Raw genomic sequence first — 19293 nt, 5'->3', positions numbered from 1 at the left:
TATAAATGGGAGCTGTGGGGAGAAGCGCGATCAAGAAAAGTTGGAAAAACACGTCGTTTGACTACTAGTTTCAGCTTATTTTCGTTATAAGCACAATTTAAGCTGTTCCAAACAGGACTTTTGGGACTTGGTTCGGAGCCCTAAGAGTTAGAAAGACCTGAATATCGAACGTAAGATAGATTTAAATACTGTTGTATACAGTATAGACAACGTAACATAAACGTATACTACATAAAGTCATAAACAGGTACTCACACTAACAGACGCTCCACCTTTTGCCTCTGCAGCCCACCTGAAACAGAATGGCCACCGCAAAGCCCAGACCATACCCTGATCCGGCCAAACAGAACATCACAATGGTATCCTCTGAACTTCTCTCGTGTTCCGAAGAAGGGGTTCCTGTATCCGAACCGTTGCACTGCTTAGACAGCGGCTTGCCACACAGCCCTGCATTCCCTTCGAAAGAAGCGTTGGTGAACGTCAGGAACTGCCCTCCCTGCGGGACGCTCCCCTCCAGCTGGTTGTAGGAGACGTTCAACCATGCAAGCGAGGTTAGAGATGTTAACGCCTCTGGGATCTGCCCCTCAAGCTGGTTGGAGGAGAGGTCCAGTGATTCGAGCTGTCTCAGACCACTGAACTGTGGAGGAATCGTTCCGGTGAAGGCGTTGTCTGACAGGTTGAGCCCGCGCAGCGACACTAGTCCTGCAATCGACGCTGGGATGGTACCGGTGAATGCATTGTCGGAGAAGTCGATCACGGTGAAGGCGACCAAGATCTTGCTGACCATTATGGATGTTCCTTTGTACGTGACTGCCACTGTGTCACGATAGAATTTCCCTGAAAGGTTGTTCTCCAAGGCTACCGGCGCGTCGCTCCTGCTAGTGACCATCATCGCTTTGAGCTTCTCAAACCACCGTGAATCCAAGGTACCGGAGAAGTTGTTTGAGGCTAGATCAATAATTTGCAGGCTTAAGAAGCTAGTCCTGTTTTGATCACTCTCAACAGGAATTTCACCCACTGCGCCGGAGAATCGGTTGGATCTCAGCACTAGAACTTTAAGCTGGGGCAACTTCATCATCCAGCTAGGGAACGAGCCACTGAAATTGTTGTTTCCGACATCGAACACCTCCAAGTTGTTGCAGTTAGAAAGTTTTCTTGGCAACTCCCCCTCGATCTGATTTCCGTTGAAATCTATCGTCTGGGAAACACAGCTTCCTTTGATGTCATCAGGGAGAGTGCCCTCGAGTTGGTTCTGTCTCATCTTCAGGATGATCAGGTGTCCATCTACTAGACAAGATGGAACATGGCCACTGAAATAGTTGTAAGAGATGTCAAGGAACTGGAGATTGCTTGCATTACAGAGCGTAGGTGGGATGCCTCCATGCAGTGTATTGTTGGCCAGATTCAGAAAGAAAGTACTACTTACTCGTTCCATCAAGTAATGTGGGATGGACGAGAAGAGGTTGTTTGAGTAATCCAAGAACTGTGGAGACATTGGGATTGGTATGTGCCCTTGAATCTTGTTGAAACTTAGGTCAAGATAGTATATACTGGCATTATCAAGAGCCAGGTCTATATCAGTGAACTTGTTGCGTGAAAGATTGAACTTGAACACATCTACGTTCTCAACCTGGCCACCCCATATCCACCTAGGTATAGATCCACCAATCTGGTTGCAAGAAAGGTCAAGGTCGTTTACTAAAACATACCTTAATAGGGATGGGATCTTGGTCATGTTGCAGCATGCTAAACCCAAAGAGTTGATTTGAGGGAGTGATGCAGACAAAGAACTGATGTGGTCATCATCCACTATCACCGTCAGTTTGTTAGCTGACAGGCAGAGGTTACTTAGATTTGTGAGTTTCCAAAAGAAGCTTAGTTTTACTGCTCCAGTAAAGCTATTTCTAGATAGATCAAGAGTCTGTAAACCCATGAGCTCGAAGAAGGACATGGGTATCGACCCATTTAACTGGTTGTAGTCCAGGTAAATGGATTGCAGCAATGGAGAAGGGTTGGAGAATTCAGGGAGTGGACCGGCTAGATTATTCAACATAAGTGATACGAACTCCAGTTGGGGAAGAGAGAATATGAAGCTAGGAATTGGCCCTGATAGGGAGTTGCAGCACAGTTGTAGTCTCCTTAGGTTCAGAAACGATTCCTTGCTGCAGAATGTTAATGGCCCTGCGAATAACCAAAGATAAAAAATTATTCTGATGTGTATATGAAGTTTTGAGGAAACAAAAACCTCAAATATAATGCAGTTGGAGACAGGTAAATGGTATCTTTTGGCTTAAGGAAAAACGCACTGCATAATTTCCATGGTTCTTCTGTCTAGGGAAAGAAATTTAATTATGCAGCTTTAGAAGGAAAACTGTTCTTTTCTAGGGAAAAGTGGAGAATATTTAGTACTGTTTGAATGAGGAGGCCTCTTGTTGAACATATCAAAGGTTTCAACTCAGTCAAGTGTGTCGGGTTCACCTGAGATATTGTTTTGCGAGAGGTTCAACTCTGTCAAGCGTGTCAGATTCGCAAACGACGATGGAATTTCGCCGGAGATGCCGCACTCGATAAGCCGTAGAGTGGACAGTGACTGCAGCCTGCCGATGGCAGCCGGGAGCTCTCCGATATGAAACCCGCTGCTGCTCAGATCCAAGAAGCTCAATGACTCAAGGTCACCGATCGAAGCGGGAATGCCTCCGGAACCCATTACTCCCGCTAATGTCCAGAGCCTTCAGATGTTTCAGGTTGCCGATAGAGCTCGGTATTTGACCAGAAAATTGTGTTTCTTTCAGGTTGAGAATCTCCAAGGAGCTGCCGGCTGGGAGCTCCGGCAAGCTGCCGGCGAGGTCGGAGTTGGACGACACGTCGAGCACCCGTAGCCTCGGCAGCCGAAAGATGCTGCGAGGAAGCGAGCCGTTGAGGTCGTTGTTGGAGAGCTGAAGGACGGTCAGGTGCTGGAACTCGGCGAAGAACTCGGGTATCGGCCCGGATAAGGCGATCACCGACCCGTAGTCGGAGTAGCCTTGGTTGTTGTTGGAGAGGTCGACGACGGCGAGCGACCGGAGGCGCGAGAAGGACGGGCAGATGGTGTCCGAGAGGTTGCAGGACTGCATGGTGAGCACCCGGAGCAACGGGGTGGAGTCCGCGAGGACGGCGCACCAGTCTCCGGCCGACGCGGTGGACATGCTCACCCCATCGAGGTGGAGTTCCCGCAGGCTGGTGAGGTTGGCCATGACGGCTCTAAAGCTCGGTTCCTTGAACTCCAACGGCGTGAGGGAGGTAAGTTGGTCATCAACGGAGGAGAGGTCGAGGGACACGAGCTTGCGTAAGCTGCCGATGCCGACGGGCACCTGGCCGGCGAACCCCGCGTTGGAGAGATTGAGGTGGGTGAGCTCGGCGAGCCGCTCGAACCCGGCCGCCGGGAGGCTGGCGCCGCCGAAGTCGTTGCCTGCGAGGCTGAGGCGCCGCAAGGTGACGATCCGGAAGAGGGAGTCGCCGTCGAGGCCGGCGCGGCTCCGCAGGCCGTGGCCGCCGAGGTCGAGCGCCGTGACCCGCCCCGAGGCCGCGTCGCAGGAGACGCCCTCCCAGCGGCAGCAGTCCGTGCGCGCCCGCCAGGACGGCAGGTTCAGGCCCGGCTGCTGGAAGGATCGCCCCAGCCGCAGCAGCGCCGAGGCCTGGTCGGTGGGGCATGCGGTGGCCGCGGTTGCGACGACGATGAAGGTGACGAGGAGGAGGCGCACGTCGGCGCGGACGACGACGCGGCTCGGATGCTTGTTCGTGCGGCCTGACATGACGCGCTTTTGCCCCGTGCGGAACAGGGGGATGGCGTGCGTGACGCGCAGCTTGTGGCCGTGGAGACGGGAGGCCGGAGGCGCGTGAATATCCCCGAAATGACGCCGGAGACCGAGACGAGGTCAGCTAGCGTTCGATCGGTTCGGGTGCTGCGGCGTGAGGTGAAAGGCGACGCCGGCCGGCGAGGTGCTAGTGTTATGCGTGGTGTAGTCAGTCTCAGTCAGCGTCGGGATCAGAATTCCAAGAGTGCAGGTGGAACTGGAAGCCGTGCTCTGCGGTGCGCGACCGGCGACCGATTGTGACCGTGGTCAGTTCGTCTGGCTCGAGTCAAGCGAAGCTTCATCAGCACCGGTGTCCGTATGCATCCATGTCGCTATCACATTCGCAGGTTTCGCAGGTTTCAAATCAAATAGCACGGGTGTCCGCATGCATCCATTTCGGGGAACGTGGCCTTGCAGCGGCTGTTGCTTTGTTATTTCTCCTAGTAACCTCCTCACTTTCACGAAGAGAATCACGAAATTTCATAGCTGCAGTACTGGAATTTGAAAATGTTATTCAAATTAATGCGTGGTGATTTTTGAATTGTAGTATATGTTGAGGGCTTGGCCAGGAAGTTTTAGTTAATCGACAGAGAATGATTTGCTGTATCATTTGTCTTTGCATTTTGCTCAAGTTTTGTGTGGGAATGCTGCTGTTACTCAAACGATTTGACATTCAAGCAAAATGCATCCTCAAATGATCTGGGAAGTCAATCCTATGAATTTGATTGTTTGTTTTTTCTTTTACATTTTTGGAAGTCCTAGCATGAGCTGATACCTGAACTATTCAAAGTTTCAAGCTCAAATGCTTCTGGCGTGAGCTTGGTATAGCCGATATGGTTTACACATGACAGGATAACTGAGGTAGAGGGGAAATGGAAATCAGCCAAACTCAGGGAGGAAGAACAGATAGGATAGGTTCAGACTTTGGAGTTTCAGGTTCGATTCATCATCCATAATAACATTCTAGTACATAGCTGGAGGTTATGGGGCTGTTTGGATTCTAGAGCTAAAGTTTAGTCCGTGTCACGTCGGATATTCGGATGCTAATTAGGAGGACTAAACATGAGCTAATTACAAAACTAATTGCAGAACCCCTAGGCTAAATCGCGAGATGAATCTATTAAGCCTAATTAATCCATCATTAGCGAATGTTTACTATAGCACCATATTGTCAAATCATGGACTAATTAGGCTTAATAGATTCGTCTCGCGATTTAGCCTAGGGGTTGTGAAATTAGTTTTGTAATTAGCCTATGTTTAATACTCCTAATTAGTGTCAAACATTCGATGTGACGGGGGCTAAATTTTAGCCCAGGGATCCAAACACCCCCTATATATTTCCCCAACATTCACTCCGGCCTATAGCCAAACTACTAGTCACTCCTAGACTATTGCGTGATTTGGCCCACAGCCCATTCCATCCTTGGATGCTTCGCACCTTCCTTAGTGTTTTCGTCTTCTTCACACAACGACGCCTCCCGCGCCAAATGGCCATCACACCACCAGGTTGTAAGTTGGCGTGGACTCATGAGGCGGACAATGATGAGGGCTTAAAGCAGAGAGAGAGGGCTGACAAAGGAATGCTAGAGGGAGCGGTGACATTGACGGGCGTGTTAGTGCCACCGTGGCACTCTAGCCAGCAGGTCCAGGTAGTTTGGGCTCACCAGACTATTTATTTTGACTTTGATGCTCTCCTCCGCAAATGAGCTGAGGGCTCTTTGGAACCTAGGAATTCAAAAGCATAGGAATAGAAAAAACAAAGGAATAAGAAAGAAATTCATGTGGAAAACATAGAACTTAAAAACAGAAGAAATTTTCCAAAGTTTGCATTCGGATGACCATAGGGAAAACATAGGAATTCTTTTAGAATGCACTGTGTATTTATTGTAGCCCATGATATGGACTATGTAAAAAGAAAGATAAATAAATATATGCTCAAAGCATGATGAAGGTCTGAAAAGCAGTTCAAGGGAGATGGCTCTGAGAGGAGAGCAACCCGTGTCGCCCTAAGCCCCGCCGCCGCCGCTCGGCACCCCGCCGGTGACATGGCTCTGAGAGGAGAGCAACCCGTGTTGCCCCAAGCCCCACCGCCGCCGCTCGGCACCCCACCGGTGACAGCACACACCAACCACCGAGCAACAGACAAACCCCTCCACTTGCTGGGGATCCCAGTCAAGCAACTCCTCTCGCCGATGCCCAAACCAGCCAAACCACACCCATCACCGGAGACACCCAAGCACCCCGCTCCATCCCCGGCTACTACACATGATGCAGAGGAGGCGCTCGACCTGCTCTACCACTCCAATTCTGATGAAGACAGCCCCGACTCTCATCGCATCAGTGAGCAGGCATTCAAGACAGAGGACAAGGCGCAGTAGCACCATGGGGACAGCACCAGCGGCGACACGGCAACGGAGCACCCTCGCCGGATTCTCGATTCTGATAAAGCCGAGCACTCACAGAGTCTCGTACAAGGAGGCCCTCTTGAAGCCCAGGATGTTCAAGCCTAGGTTCTCGAGTGCGTTGTTCGGTCACATCAACCACGCCTGGCTTCATGAGGAGAGAAGGAGGCCATTGCGCGGTCGTGTGGCCTCGGTATGGGCTTGGCTTGGAACCGGACAGGGGAGCATTCATGACCAGACAGGGGGACGGGTGAAGCAAGCTAAACAAGCAGCACACTCCTTCGACCAGTGGCTTCAATTGCTCAAGGCAAAAGCTGGCTTCCGATGTTTCAATTGCTTTGCCTCTGACCACTACATTGGAGTTTGCAGAGACCCGCTGCAGTGCGTCCTTTGCTTGCGCTCTGGCCACAAAGCACGCCATTGCCGCTCCACCACAAGAACACCTTCTGGTCCTCTCGCCAAACCCAATGCAGCCGCCCCAGCAAGAACGCAGATAGCAAGAACACCCACCACTACCGTTCCAGCAACAGACTCCTTCATTCCATACTGCCGCCCAGATCAAGAGGTTCCTAAAGACCTCTCCTCGCGGCAGTGGCGTACGACCGTTGTGAGGAGAGTAGCCGGTGTGCCAATGGAGCCGGAGCTCATCCTTGGAGCGACCGAACACAGATCGGACCATGTCATGGTTTGCGTGCCACACATAGCGGCTGCACGGGAGGAGGAAAGCATGTTGTTTTTAACAGCGCTCATCGGCGTTCAGGTGGATGGCCGTGCCAAGCTTTCCAGTCAAGTGGTGTGCCGAGATGCTCTACAATAACTTCGCATTCTAGAGCAAGATTTGGGCGTCAAGCACCTCACTACATCAACCTTCCTGCTGAACTTCTCCACTTCCGAGTGACACACTGCAACTCTCCGTCCTGGGGGAGTTGCTGCTGGGCGCACTGCTCTCTGGCTCATGCCGTGGACGCGCCAGGTTAGTGCTTCTACTTCAAAGCTCATGTACTGTGCAAGAGTATGCATTGAGGGGATACCAGAGCATGTTCAACAAATTGAGACACTAGCTAGACTTTTCAATGCTCAAACATTCATAGAAGAGATTGACAATGAAGGGGATTCTGAGAAGGAAAGGGATTGCTTGTGTTTATGGGTGTGGACCTCTAATCCTGATAGATTAGCTAAAATAATGACTATGAAGGTTGTTGAGCCTATCACCTACCCAGAAGAGTACTACTACCAAATGGAGGGTATGGATCTGCCATTAGCAAGAACAGGCCCAGCAGAGATGTTAGATTACGAAGTAATCATTCATCTAGATCATGTCTTTGATTACTCCCTCCTTCCCAGCAGTCCTTCTGATAGAAGCATCCACAGTGGAATCAGTGGGCTGCCTGATGATCTTTATGAGGAGGAATGGCCGGTTAAGTATCGTTTTGTGTGGCAATATGGAGTTCCAAATGACACTATTGTTCGTCATCACCTGTCAGTCCAGGAACGCCTTGGAGAGAGAAGAGATAGGTCGCCACCAGGCGGTGGACCTAACGAAGGCCGGCCAACACAGCAGTACCCGCCTCCAAACTGGCATGACTTCAGAATGGCAGAGGAAAGAGGATTCTATGGTGGAAGTAGCAGCCATGGCGCAGGGCGTAGCAACCATGGCTGTCACCATCAGCTTCATGGAGAGGATGGGTCTCTAACGAGGAACAGTGATCACATGGGCACCAATGAATAGGTCAAAGATGGTTCAGAGGAGAAGTGTGCAACAAAAGCTTTTTTGTATGCAGAGCCAACTTTCCTTTGGGGTGAAAGATTGAGGGGGTTAGATAATCCTGACCCAATGAGAGAAGAAGCAGCTCTAATGGCTATGCAGGGCCGGGAACAAGCTCAAGGATAAGGAAAAGAAAGCAATGCGACAGGGAAGAAGTCGACAACTATAGTGCATCAGCAAGACACCCACAACACAATTACATAGCCTGCACGATAGCTTGGAGGGTTGGAGCACGCCACCACGGTTGAGGGGATTCAACGGACAGAGAAGCAAGGCGAACATGAATCTGACCATGATCAGGCATAAGATCTTGAGCAGATACAGAATGGACTCTCTCAAGGGATGCAACTCAATGGCATGAGGGGCCAGGAAATAGAGCCCAACCAATTTGAAACTCTGGAAGTGTCCTTGCAGTCTGAAAAGGAAGTGTGATGCCAAGATGCAGTTGTTGTCGGATATACTGCAGTAAACAGAGAATTTGCAATGCAAGAACAGGGTTAAAAGGCAGAGACAACAAGGATTGATCAACTTTAGGGGCAAGATCCTTCCTATCAGATAGAAGAAGAACCTTGTAATGGATCTGATCCTATTGCCAGATAGGCTATAGTAAGCACCGAGCTTGTGCTACCAGGAATGACAACACCACTTACTAAGCCTCTTTCACAGTCACTTTTGGCAACACCTGTACAAGCAAATACACTGAAGAAAACAGCAAGACAAGGAAGAGGGAAGGAGAATACAGAGGCCAAGACAAAGGAACTATCTAACTCAAAGAGAAAAAGCAGCACGATAGCAGAAAGGCCTAAAACAAATCTGACAATGGAGGAGCAAACCACAATGCTGCTGATGAGGAAGTGTAGGACTTTGGAAAAAGGGCAAAATGTAGATGCAAGCCATCACACCAGATTTAGAGAGCAGTTTGTGGGACCTCTCAATAAGAAGATAGTTGGAGATTTCAGGGAGACTTTTGACCTTTCTGAGAAGGCAGAAGATGATCCCCTTGGCGCCTTAGTGCTGGAGGGAGAGGATTGCTTATATGTTTCTAAAATGTGTGTGTGGGTGTGTGTGGGTGTGTCAGTGTGTGTGGGTGTGTGGGTGTGTGTGGGTGTGAAAGGGAGGAACAACATGAGTGACTGTATGGAGTTTTCGACAGTGCCAGAAACCACTAAATTGAGGGATGGCAGTCAGCTGGGTGAAGGTGAAAGTGAACTAGGGTGGGCACAAAGTTATCTTCAATGAGCAGAACTTTGCAGAAGAGATCTGAGAAAATATACTATACATGACTGAGCAAAATTGCACAATACTGAACTGGAATGTAAGAGGACTCAATGCCAAAGCTGGAAGAAGGGTGGTTAAAGACCTAGTGAAAGATGTTAGTGGCACAATCATATGTCTACAAGAAACAAAACTTGAACATTTCAATGAGATTTTAGTGACAGAATGTTTGGGTTCCCAGTTTGCCAAGAGCTTTAAATTCCTTCCAGCACAAGGAACCAGGGTAGGAATACTATTGGCTGTGCATGAGGATTATTACAAGATACATGCCTGCTTCCTCAGAGATAACTCAGTGACAGCTTGTATAGAAGCAACTACGAGCCCAGCCAAATGGTGGATAATTGTGGTTTATGGACCACAAGGAGATAGTGCCAAGCTGGATTTTCTGAATGAGATGAAGAAGCTAAAAGCAACTACGTTTGACAAATGGATTCTCCTGGGGGACTTCAACATGATATTGCAAGCAACAGACAAGAGCAACTCCAACATCAATAGGAGACTGATGGGTGCTTTCAGGGCAGTGATAAATGACCTAGAGCTAAAAGAATTAAACCTCAGGGGTCGGAAGTACACATGGAGCAACAACATCACACACACCAGAATAGACAGAGTCTTTTGCACTACAAATTGGGAGTGTATGTTGCCAGAGGTAACACTCCATGTAGAATCCTCTTTGGTGCCTGACCACTGTCCATTGATCATAAGGGGGCAAAATGCAGTAGCAAAATACAGGGGATCTAGATTTGAGTTTTTCTGGCCTAGAATAAGAGGATTCAAAGAAGAAGTGGCACAAACCTGGACCAAACAGGTGGCTCTACAAAATCCTTTTTTAAGACTGCACACAAAAATGTAAAGAATAGCAAAAAGGCTCAAATTGTGGGCAAAATCTATCATTGGGAACAATGAGCTCCTACTAGTTGTAGCAAGACAACTTATAGGGATCCTTGATGTAGTACAGGAGCATAGAAACTTAAGTCAAGAAGAAATGATGCTGAAAAGAGACTTGAAGAACAGATTCCTTACCATGACTGCAATTGAAAAGTTAAGGGTCAGACAACAGTCCAGAATGACTTACTTGAAAGCTGGGGATGCCAATTCCAAGTTTTTCTTCCTAGGAGTCAATGGAAGGAGGAGAAAAAATTTCATACAGACTTTGAAAACCTCACGAGGAAGTGTGCATCTGCAAGAAGAAAAATAGGAAGCTATCCTGCAGCACTTTCAGAATGGCCTGGGAAAGGTGGAAAGCAGGAATACAACTTTAAACTGGGAAGCTCTAGATATTTGGAGACATAATCTACAATTCTTAGAAGAGGAATTCATAGAGGAGGAGATAAAGGCAGTTATCATGGATCTGAAATCAGACAAAGCTCTTGGGCCTAATGGCTTCATTGGAATATTTTTCAAAACTTGCTGGGACATCATAAGGGAAGACCTCATCCTGGCTGTGTAGTTCTTCTACGATCAGCATGGCCAACACTTCAACATTCTAAATTCAGCACAGATTGTGTTGGTTCCAAAGAAAAATGAGGCAAAAAGAGTAATTGATTTCAAACCCATCAGTCTCACCAGTAGCATTGCAAAACTGATATCTAAGCTGATGGCATCAAGGTTGGCACAAGTGCTAAATGATTTAGTGTCAAGGAACCAAAGTGCATTCATAAGAAAGAGAAGCATCCATGAAAATTTCTTGTACACCCAAATTCTGATCAGAGAACTGCACAAACAGAAAAGACCCACTTTGTTCCTAAAGCTTGACATTGCAAAAGCTTTTGACACTATAAGATGGGATTACCTGATGGAGGTTATGGAGCAGATGAGGTTTGGTAGCAGATGGAGGGAATGCGTGTCCATCCTGTTGCACACAACAACTTCTACTGTGCTAGTGAATGGCTCCCAAACTAGAAAATTCAAGCACAAAACTGGCTTACGATAGGGAGATCCACTATCCCCTATATTATTCATCTTGGCATTGCAACCACTGAAGAGGCTGCTGAAAATTGCTGAAAATGAGTCAACCCTATCAAAAATCCAAGGGCGAACAGCAAAACTCAGGATAAGCCTATATGCAGATGATGCAGCTATGTTTGTTATCCAGTTAGAGAGGAAATTGAGGTGGTCAGGACAATCTTTGAGGCTTTTGGCAAAGTATCAGGCTGAGAATAAATTTGGACAAAAGTGCTGCATATCCCATTAGATGTGAGGGACTTGATATAAGCTCCATTATGGAACCAATACCATGCCAAGTCAAAACCTTCCCTGCAAGTACTTAGGTCTGCCTCTGAGTCTAAGAAAACTGACAGGAGTTGAGATTCAACCACTCATTAATAGGGTAGCAGGAAAATTACCAACATGGAAAGAAAAATGCATTGACAAAGCTGGAAGGCTGACATTGGTTAGGTATGTGCTATCATCTATGCCAATTTACTTCATCATAGTTTTTGCACTCAAGAAGTGGGCAGTGAAAAAAATAGATAAAATCAGAAGGAACTTCCTATGGAAAGGATCAGAGCAAGCGAGTCGAGGGCACTGCTTAGTAAAATGGAAGAAAACTGCAATCCTAAAGAACCTGGGTGGCCTGGGCATCCTTGAACTCAGAGCATTCAGTAGAGCATTCAGGCTAAGATGGTTGTGGTTTGAGTGGACTGAAATGGATAGGCCTTGGGTAGGTTCTCCATCTCCATGTGATGAAGTGGACAGGCAGCTGTTCAGAGCAAGCACGGTGGTTACATTGGGGAGTGGCAACAAAGCCAGGTTTTGGCAAAGCTCATGGCTTAATGGAAAAACTCCTCGAGATATAGCACTACCACTGTATAAATTAGCATGGAGAAAGAACAGGATAGTCAGGGAGGATATGGCTAATCACAATTGAATTAGAGAACTATGGAGAATGCAAACTATGGATGAAATGGCAGAATTCATAACCCTTTGGGATTTAGTGCAGGATGTGCAATTCAATGAAGAAGAGGATCAGATCAAATGGAAGTGGACAGCAAGTGGAGTCTACACTTCAAAATTTGCATATGAGGCACAGTTGAAAGGATTATTTACTACTTTTGAACCAAGCAACATTTAGAGGGCCTACACTGAAGCTAAACACAAGTTCTTTGCATGGTTGTTGATTCATAGCAAGATCATTACGACTGACAAGATGATGGCTAGAAACTGGGACTCTTACATAATCTGCCCCTTATGTGATCAGGAAAATGAAACAGCTTTTCATCTCTGCCTCAACTGTTGTTATGCCAAAGAAGTTTGGGTCCTAGTAACTAACTGGACGGGAGGAGTTATCTGCATGCCTGCATCTTATGAGGATGCGTTGGAGACATGGTGGAGTCGATCCTTGCAGCCATTCAGCAATAAGCAAAGAAGATGAGTGGTTGCCTACTTGATCTTGACGGCGTGGAACATATGGAGAGAACGCAATCGTCGAGTGTTTGAAGGAAGATCCCTACGGCCAAATCAAGTGTTTGATTTGCTTCAAGAGGAGGTTATGATGCATCAGAGAGCGTGTGGCACCCCATAGTGGGTTAGTGTATCTTTAATTCGCTATGAGTTATCTTAGAGACCTAATTAATTTATGTAATATCGAACTATATGTAACTATGAACTTCTATCTCCTTAAATGAAGTAGCAGTGCTCCTGCTTTGTTTAAAAAAAAAGCATGATGAAAAAAAAGAGAAGATAGCCCATTTTCAAAAAAATGGAGAGAAAGGAATCATACAAAATGGAGTTTCTATACACCACTCCATATATCATCCACACATTTACATCTTGATCAGATTGTATACCTTGTTTCCCATAGGATACAGCTGTGTATTTATTGTAGCTTATCACAGTCTAATCAAAGTTTCTTTACTATCAAGACTCAATAATGGATAGAGCCAAACTATTCAGAAGGGCAAAAAGATCAGACGAGGTCCACGAGTCAGTGAACTTCCTTCTCTTTCATCCACAAGTCAGGATAGCCTGTCGATCTTACCATCCTTGCTCTTTCACCACGCGACACAGGCACACAGCAGCTAAGGCTCCACATCAAGAGGCAACACGAGCTATAGTTATTGCAGGCCAGTATGAGCAGAGAGGCGCTCGCCCGGCAGTGGCCTGGATATGTGCATGGCGAGATCGAGTGCAAAGTATAGCAAACAAAACAAATTCCTTTGAAATATAGTGCGGGAAGTCGACAAGAAATGAAATAATCTCGACCGGTAGCATCTATAATTTTATATGGAAGTTATGCTGAGCTAGGTGCCGTGATAAACCATCTCCTAGCTTAAGAGTTGGCTCGTTTGAATAGGAGTGGGCTTTTGCGACAAAATCATTTATAGAGGAGAATGTCGAATTTTAAGTGACTTACTAAGGGTTTATGCAACTTGAAGCCCAACATAAGTCACTTCAAGCCAACTACAGACATTGTACGAAAATTTATTTCAAGGCTCTTGCACTGCCGCTTCCCTCGGCTGCACAGTAGGGGTGGACTTAAAGAGCAAAGAAATTAATATGCTGAAAAATTACGAATTACTCCCATAGTATAAAATTTTTAAGTGAGGGCATGTGCCCTCACCTCCACGTACGCTCCTGGCGTGCGAACAGGGACGGAGCTTAGTGATGAAGGAATTGGTAATTTGGCCCTCTTTCTTCTCTCTCGCATCAGACTTGGCACGTGAATAGGGATAGAGTGTTGACCCATTAATTATATCCTCTTGTGAACTGAAGCAATTAAGATGCGTGAAATCGATTCCCGTGCATATATGATAGGGATGGCTTTTCTTATCTTGCACTAGTAGGTGCTATTGCACCTGATCTCTGTCCATGATTTACAAGGCATTCAGGCACCTGAACGTTTATCCGGTATCATCATTAATAACAGGACAAAAAACGCATTTAGTAGGAGCAATAAGAATGTAGTTGCACTGACAATCTGACCCTTATCTACTTGCCCACACGGCACTTGTGTTCTGAGAATATCCAATGCGATCATTTCCAATCCTATGCACTTTGCAATGATGGATGTGACTGGGACAAGAAGCAATGGCACTTGTTTTGGCATGAGCTGAAAAGACTTCTAAAATGTTGACAAGTCCATAACTGAAAATTTTAATTCAAGATTAGTTCTAATAATTCAATTTGTTTTAGTCCGCCCAGGTAAGGAACAGCCGGTAGAATGGCAGCCGCAACAACCGTATACTCTTTATTTAGCACGTTGAAGCACATAAAGACTGGATAGCAAGGATACAGAAGCAATAATTTAGCACCTTCTCATTTCAACCTTTAGATGATTCGGACGCCGTTCACACAGCAATGTAAAGGCAACCGAGGTCTGGTTTGGTTGGTTTGCTTATTTTTAAGCACCCGTCACATCGAATGTTTAGATACTAATTAGGAGTATTAAACGTAGACTATTTACAAAATCCATTACATAAGTGGAGGCTAAATGGCGAGACGAATCTATTAAGCCTAATTAGTCCATAATGTGTTGCTACAGTAAACATTTGCTAATGATGGATTAATTAGGCTTAATAGGTTCGTCTCGCTATTTAGCCTCCACTTATGTAATGGGTTTTGTAAATAGCCTACGTTTAATACTCCTAATTAGTATCTAAACATTGATGTGACACTTGCTTAAAAATAAGCAAAGGGAATCAAACGCCCCCTGACATTGGCCCTCGTCAGTTGCTGAAGTAAATAACACCCATCCGGATGTTTTCCAAAAAATTCTTGCAGCTTACATACATAGATCAACTGACAAAACGTTAACCGAAAACATGCTAACACACACAAAAGCAGCCATTGATTACCCAACCCGAGGAAACCCAATAGATAACATTTCTTCCTCTCTATGAGGTGACCAAATCCTTGGATAACTGTAAACAAATCGCCATCAACTCTTACTGCTCCTCTTGTAACCAGATGAGAGGCGCCGAAACTCTTACTGCTCCTTCTTTGGTTTTTTCTTCCTTGAAGCGAAGCTACTTGGCCCGACTGCTTCTAGTGACATTCGCTTTGTCCTGCTACAATAGTTGAAACTCTCGCTTATTTATGTGACAACAGACACTATTACTTGAATCAACCAAAAGGTATGAATATACCTTGAAGCAAGTACCCTTGATTCAGCATCATCCTTGTCAGCCATATCCTCACTGTTGTCATCATCATTATCACCACCACCACCATCATCTGTGATACGAGACAAGGAAAATGTCATGCTTCAACATCTGCTCTCGTCATGATTAAAAAAAGAGACTATTATGACAAATTCCAGAAGCAGAGAGAGAACAACTGAACTGCTTAGGTAGGTACAATCCAATTACACATGAACCTCACATATGTAGACTTGGATAAAAGATGACTGTAAGTAACCTAGACATTCGATAAATATGGCACAACAATACCGAAAATGCAATCATAAAGGAGTATTTCAGATACATAAGCAACATCTGGAGTGTGGATGATCTTCAGGTAATGGAATTCCAGCACAATATTGGGAAATTACAAAAAATTGTGCTTGATAGGACTGTGTGGTGTGTGTATCATAGTTCACCCACACGAAAATAATAATGTTTTTGACATGGAATACTTTCATGGATGTTTTTGACATGTTGGGCATGGTTATGTCTCAAGCTGGACCTAAGGAAATATTTTTTCAAGGAACCATTTACATTAGCTAGTTGGAATCTTTGGATTCAGAGTAACAAATGTTTATTTGAAAAGAGTCCTCTCAGTAAGGATAGATGGAAGAAAGAACTTTGAGTGAACTTTGAATATTTCAAGGTTTAAGCTCCTGGGAAAATGAATGAAGCTTTGGCCAATTGGATTGGTTAAGAGTTTTGGCTATTAGCATTGTGAACCCTGTGGCTCTTCGTTGGTCCACTATGTGACCCCTAAATATAGCTTTGTATGCTAATTTTCTTTGATCGATAGATTTCCAGTCTAGTATTTCATAAACAAAAAAGTCTGAGGTATTTTTTACAGCATCCTATGGCAGGACAGCACAAAGATACATGTCAAGATAATAGCTTTGCTAAAATAGGTTGTCTTATTGAACCTTAGGCAGTAACTAGATGCATAAAGTAATAGCACTTCTAGCTTCCCATCTCCACAAGAACAGGTAAATGTAAAAACTGCTACCCAATGTATGTACAGTATGTATTAACCAATTCTGTGTTCACTCAATAAGCAAAAAAGTGATTGACATAACAACCAAAATCTTGAGCAAAAGCTACCTATGCAACAAACAAATCTACTAAATGTGAGACTATTGTTTATTACTACTTGCGGGGATTGTTTATGCAGTTTAGTCGACAAACTCACACATACCAGAACCGCCTTCATTCTTCCCCGGTGAGGACTCCCATCTGTCTTTCCCATCATCATCATCCCAGCGACTTCCGACAGGAGGCATCCAAAATTCTGGATCATCCGAATCATCCATCTCTGGTTTAGGTTCTCGTGGCAAAGAAGCACTGGCAACATTAGTTTTCTTCTTGCCCTTCTTGTCCTTCTTGCTTGACTTGCCCTTCTTTGCCACTTCATTTGACTTTGCAGTTTCTTCATTAGCCTTCTCACCAGAAACCATCTGTTCTTCTAGCTTTTCTGTTACACAGGGATGGGCACATTAGATGCAGATGCATACAAACATTCTAGTGCAGTGGCTTTATGCAGTTCGCTGTATTGGTATCAGAATTCTAGCCAAATTCTACTGGAAAAGATTGCAACAATTAAAGTCATATAATTTGCATTTCATCAGTACTGATTTTTTTTCTCGGCAAGGTACCAACAATTTGTCTGACAACAATAGTTAACTTCTGTTTTTCCAGAACCACAGTTAGTAAAATTTCAAAAAATGGCAAATCAACATAGATGGAAAAGGTACTGATAATTTCAAAAATGGCAATTTTGCATTTGATTGATACTCAATTGTTCTCAGCAAGGTAACAACAATCTGTCCAGTATTAGTAGTTAACTTATGTTTTTCCAGAACCAATGTTGGTGGAATTTCAAATGGCAAATCAACGTAGATGCAAAACGATGGCATCATGATGGAAAAAAAAACTACAAGGAAATAGCCAAGCATTCATTGACAATTAAATATTCTTCAACCAGTAGGGAAACATATGCAAGCAGCACAGTCCAATCCAATAGCAAGTAGTCGAAATAGCATACAGTATTCAGAAACTTTTACCTAGCTTGTTAAGAAATCTCTTCCCGTTGATGTGCTTCCATATATGCTCCTCCGACTTGTTGATTGTATCCCCTGTAATGTTGCATACCAGCTTCGATCTAGGACACAAAACCTAATTCATCAGTTCATATATAAATCACCCAAAGAGCAAGAGTAGTGTGTGTTCTGATTCACAAATCACAAGGACGTGCATCGACTTTTTGTCACTAATTCAGTAATTTGTCTTTGGATACAATGTCACATCACCGCAGCATCATGCCAAAATACATTTTGATTCAGAACCCTACAAAATGCACCAGCACTAATGGATAGCCAATTGAACCCTCGGACTTGTACTCGCACTAATGGGTACCCAAGGGAACCCACGAACTCGTATTAGGGTAAACGCTCGCGAAGAATTCACACGAGCTACGTTGAGTAGGCATCAAGCAGCAATACAGAAACAGAACAGCAGCAGAAAGAGCCGAGGGGAAGTACGCACTTGTGCTCGGGGTGGGGCTTGAAGGCGTTGAGCGGCGGCTTCTTGCGCGCGACAGCGTGGTCGATGAGCGCGAGGCGGCAGGCGCGGGACCGCGCGTACGCCTCCTTCTCCCGCTCCGGCAGTTCGTGCCCCGTCTCCGCGCAACGCCACCGCCCGCCACCGGCGTCCTCCCAGGTCGGCTGGCCCAGAAGGAAGGCGCCCTCCTTCTCCCCGCTGCCCTCGCTGCCGTGGGCGGAGCCCTGGGGACTCGAGACGCCCATCTCATCCGCCGCAGCCTCCGCGGCGGCGACGGCAGCCGGGGCCTTGCTCTTCTTCGCCATCAGGTTGTTGGCGGCTGGAGGCTGGAAAGGCGGAATAGGTCTGGGGTCGAGAGGGTTTTGGCCGTTTGGGGGCCAACTTACGAGAACCGTCAAGGGCCTTGATGGTAATTTTCTGTTCTCCTGAAAGGATTACGTTGAACTCTCTCCATCCTGACCGTCCATTCGAAACTTGAACAGTCCAGATAGGTTGGAACAGTAGAAACAAAATGACAGATTGCTCGCTACAAATTTTTTCCTCGTACTACAACATTACCAAAGCAACGAACTGAAGCAATCGACTAGGAAACATGTGAAACCAAAACTGAAGCAGCATTTTCACATCCGCACGAACGAAATCTTACATGTCAACAATTACAGGAAACTGTCAGCGATTTTGCCACCTAACCTAGTTGGTACAACAGAGCAAGATGTTACAAAGGGATGTTGCGATCCCAGGCCCAAAAATCTGAGTAATGGAATGCTCAATCAGCACCTTTACAGAAGCGCGCCCTCATACATGCAGGAAGCTATCTAGCAGCTACAGTCAGAGGGAGATGCGGGGGGGGGGGGGGGGGGGGGGGGGGGGGGGGGGGGGGGGGGAACCCTAATCCCCCCCCCTTCCCCATGGCCTGGGGTGGGGGAGGGAAACCTTTTTATGCTTTTTTGACTTGTGCATGGAAACCCCCGTCCTGAAAGGGCACTCCTAGATTTTTTGAGGGTCTTTTTCATTAGGACGCTCAACGTGTCCTAAAGTAGCCTATTTCTCTTACAAGGGCACCCCAAGTCCCCTTTTACGGCTATTGCCCTTGTATGCATTTTTGACGTGGACAATTTAGAGGAGTAATAGAGGCGTAAAAATTACATTTTCCCTCTATTGTCCAAGAGATTATTTGTCTATCCAAACAACACTGTTCTCAACTTTAAAACTAAAGATACAAAACTTTAGTACACTAAAAAAACATCAGGAGGTTGCATCCACACAAGAACTGAGCACTGCTGAGTGCTCTGCAAGCAGGAGCTCCTAGATCGATCGAGGGGGCGCTGACTAATGCAAAATCC

The 19293-nt window shown here is 45.9% G+C and overlaps 3 protein-coding genes across 3 annotated transcripts in view; all 3 read right to left on the bottom strand.

The window, feature by feature from the left end:
- Positions 1 to 251: 251 nt before the first annotated feature.
- On the bottom strand, positions 252 to 1951 carry LOC111255688 (receptor-like protein 12). The gene is made up of 2 exons (XM_022828528.1): positions 412 to 1951; positions 252 to 292 (listed from the first exon to the last, which is right to left on the bottom strand). The coding sequence occupies exons 1-2, from the start codon at positions 1949 to 1951 to the stop codon at positions 252 to 254; spliced, it is 1581 nt and encodes a 526-aa protein (XP_022684263.1).
- Positions 1952 to 2672: 721 nt separating this feature from the next.
- LOC101781286 (probable inactive receptor kinase At4g23740) lies at positions 2673 to 3791 on the bottom strand. Its single transcript, XM_022828527.1, has one exon. It carries the CDS (start codon positions 3789 to 3791, stop codon positions 2673 to 2675), a length of 1119 nt encoding a protein of 372 aa, XP_022684262.1.
- An 11103-nt stretch (positions 3792 to 14894) lies between these two features.
- The window catches only part of LOC101756555 (SWI/SNF complex subunit SWI3A), an 8875-nt gene continuing 4476 nt past the window's right edge, over positions 14895 to 19293 (bottom strand). The window contains exons 8-12 of the mRNA XM_004975917.3: positions 17936 to 18069; positions 17455 to 17552; positions 16590 to 16865; positions 15362 to 15449; positions 14895 to 15283 (exon numbers count right to left, since the gene is read on the bottom strand). Of these exons, the coding sequence (XP_004975974.2) occupies positions 15202 to 15283; positions 15362 to 15449; positions 16590 to 16865; positions 17455 to 17552; positions 17936 to 18069 (678 nt within the window). The 3' untranslated portion in view covers positions 14895 to 15201. The remainder of the gene's footprint in view (positions 15284 to 15361; positions 15450 to 16589; positions 16866 to 17454; positions 17553 to 17935; positions 18070 to 19293) is intronic.

The sequence above is a fragment of the Setaria italica genome, chromosome VII (genome assembly GCF_000263155.2).
Source record: "Setaria italica strain Yugu1 chromosome VII, Setaria_italica_v2.0, whole genome shotgun sequence".
NCBI lineage: Eukaryota > Viridiplantae > Streptophyta > Magnoliopsida > Poales > Poaceae > Setaria > Setaria italica.
Note: the sequence above shows the minus strand (reverse complement) of the source record. Positions and strands in the feature narration are given on the sequence as shown.

What these genes read in the sequence shown, in the direction of transcription:
- LOC111255688 (XM_022828528.1), bottom strand. Translation starts at nt 1,951, where the DNA reads ATGTCCTTCTTCGAGCTCATGGGTTTACAGACTCTTGATCTATCTAGA. An exon ending in GCTGTCTAAGCAGTGCAACG is followed by an intron (nt 293 to 411) that starts GTTCGGATACAG and finishes ATTCTGTTTCAG; the next exon opens with GTGGGCTGCAGAGGCAAAAG.
- LOC101781286 (XM_022828527.1), bottom strand. Translation starts at nt 3,791, where the DNA reads ATGTCAGGCCGCACGAACAAGCATCCGAGCCGCGTCGTCGTCCGCGCC.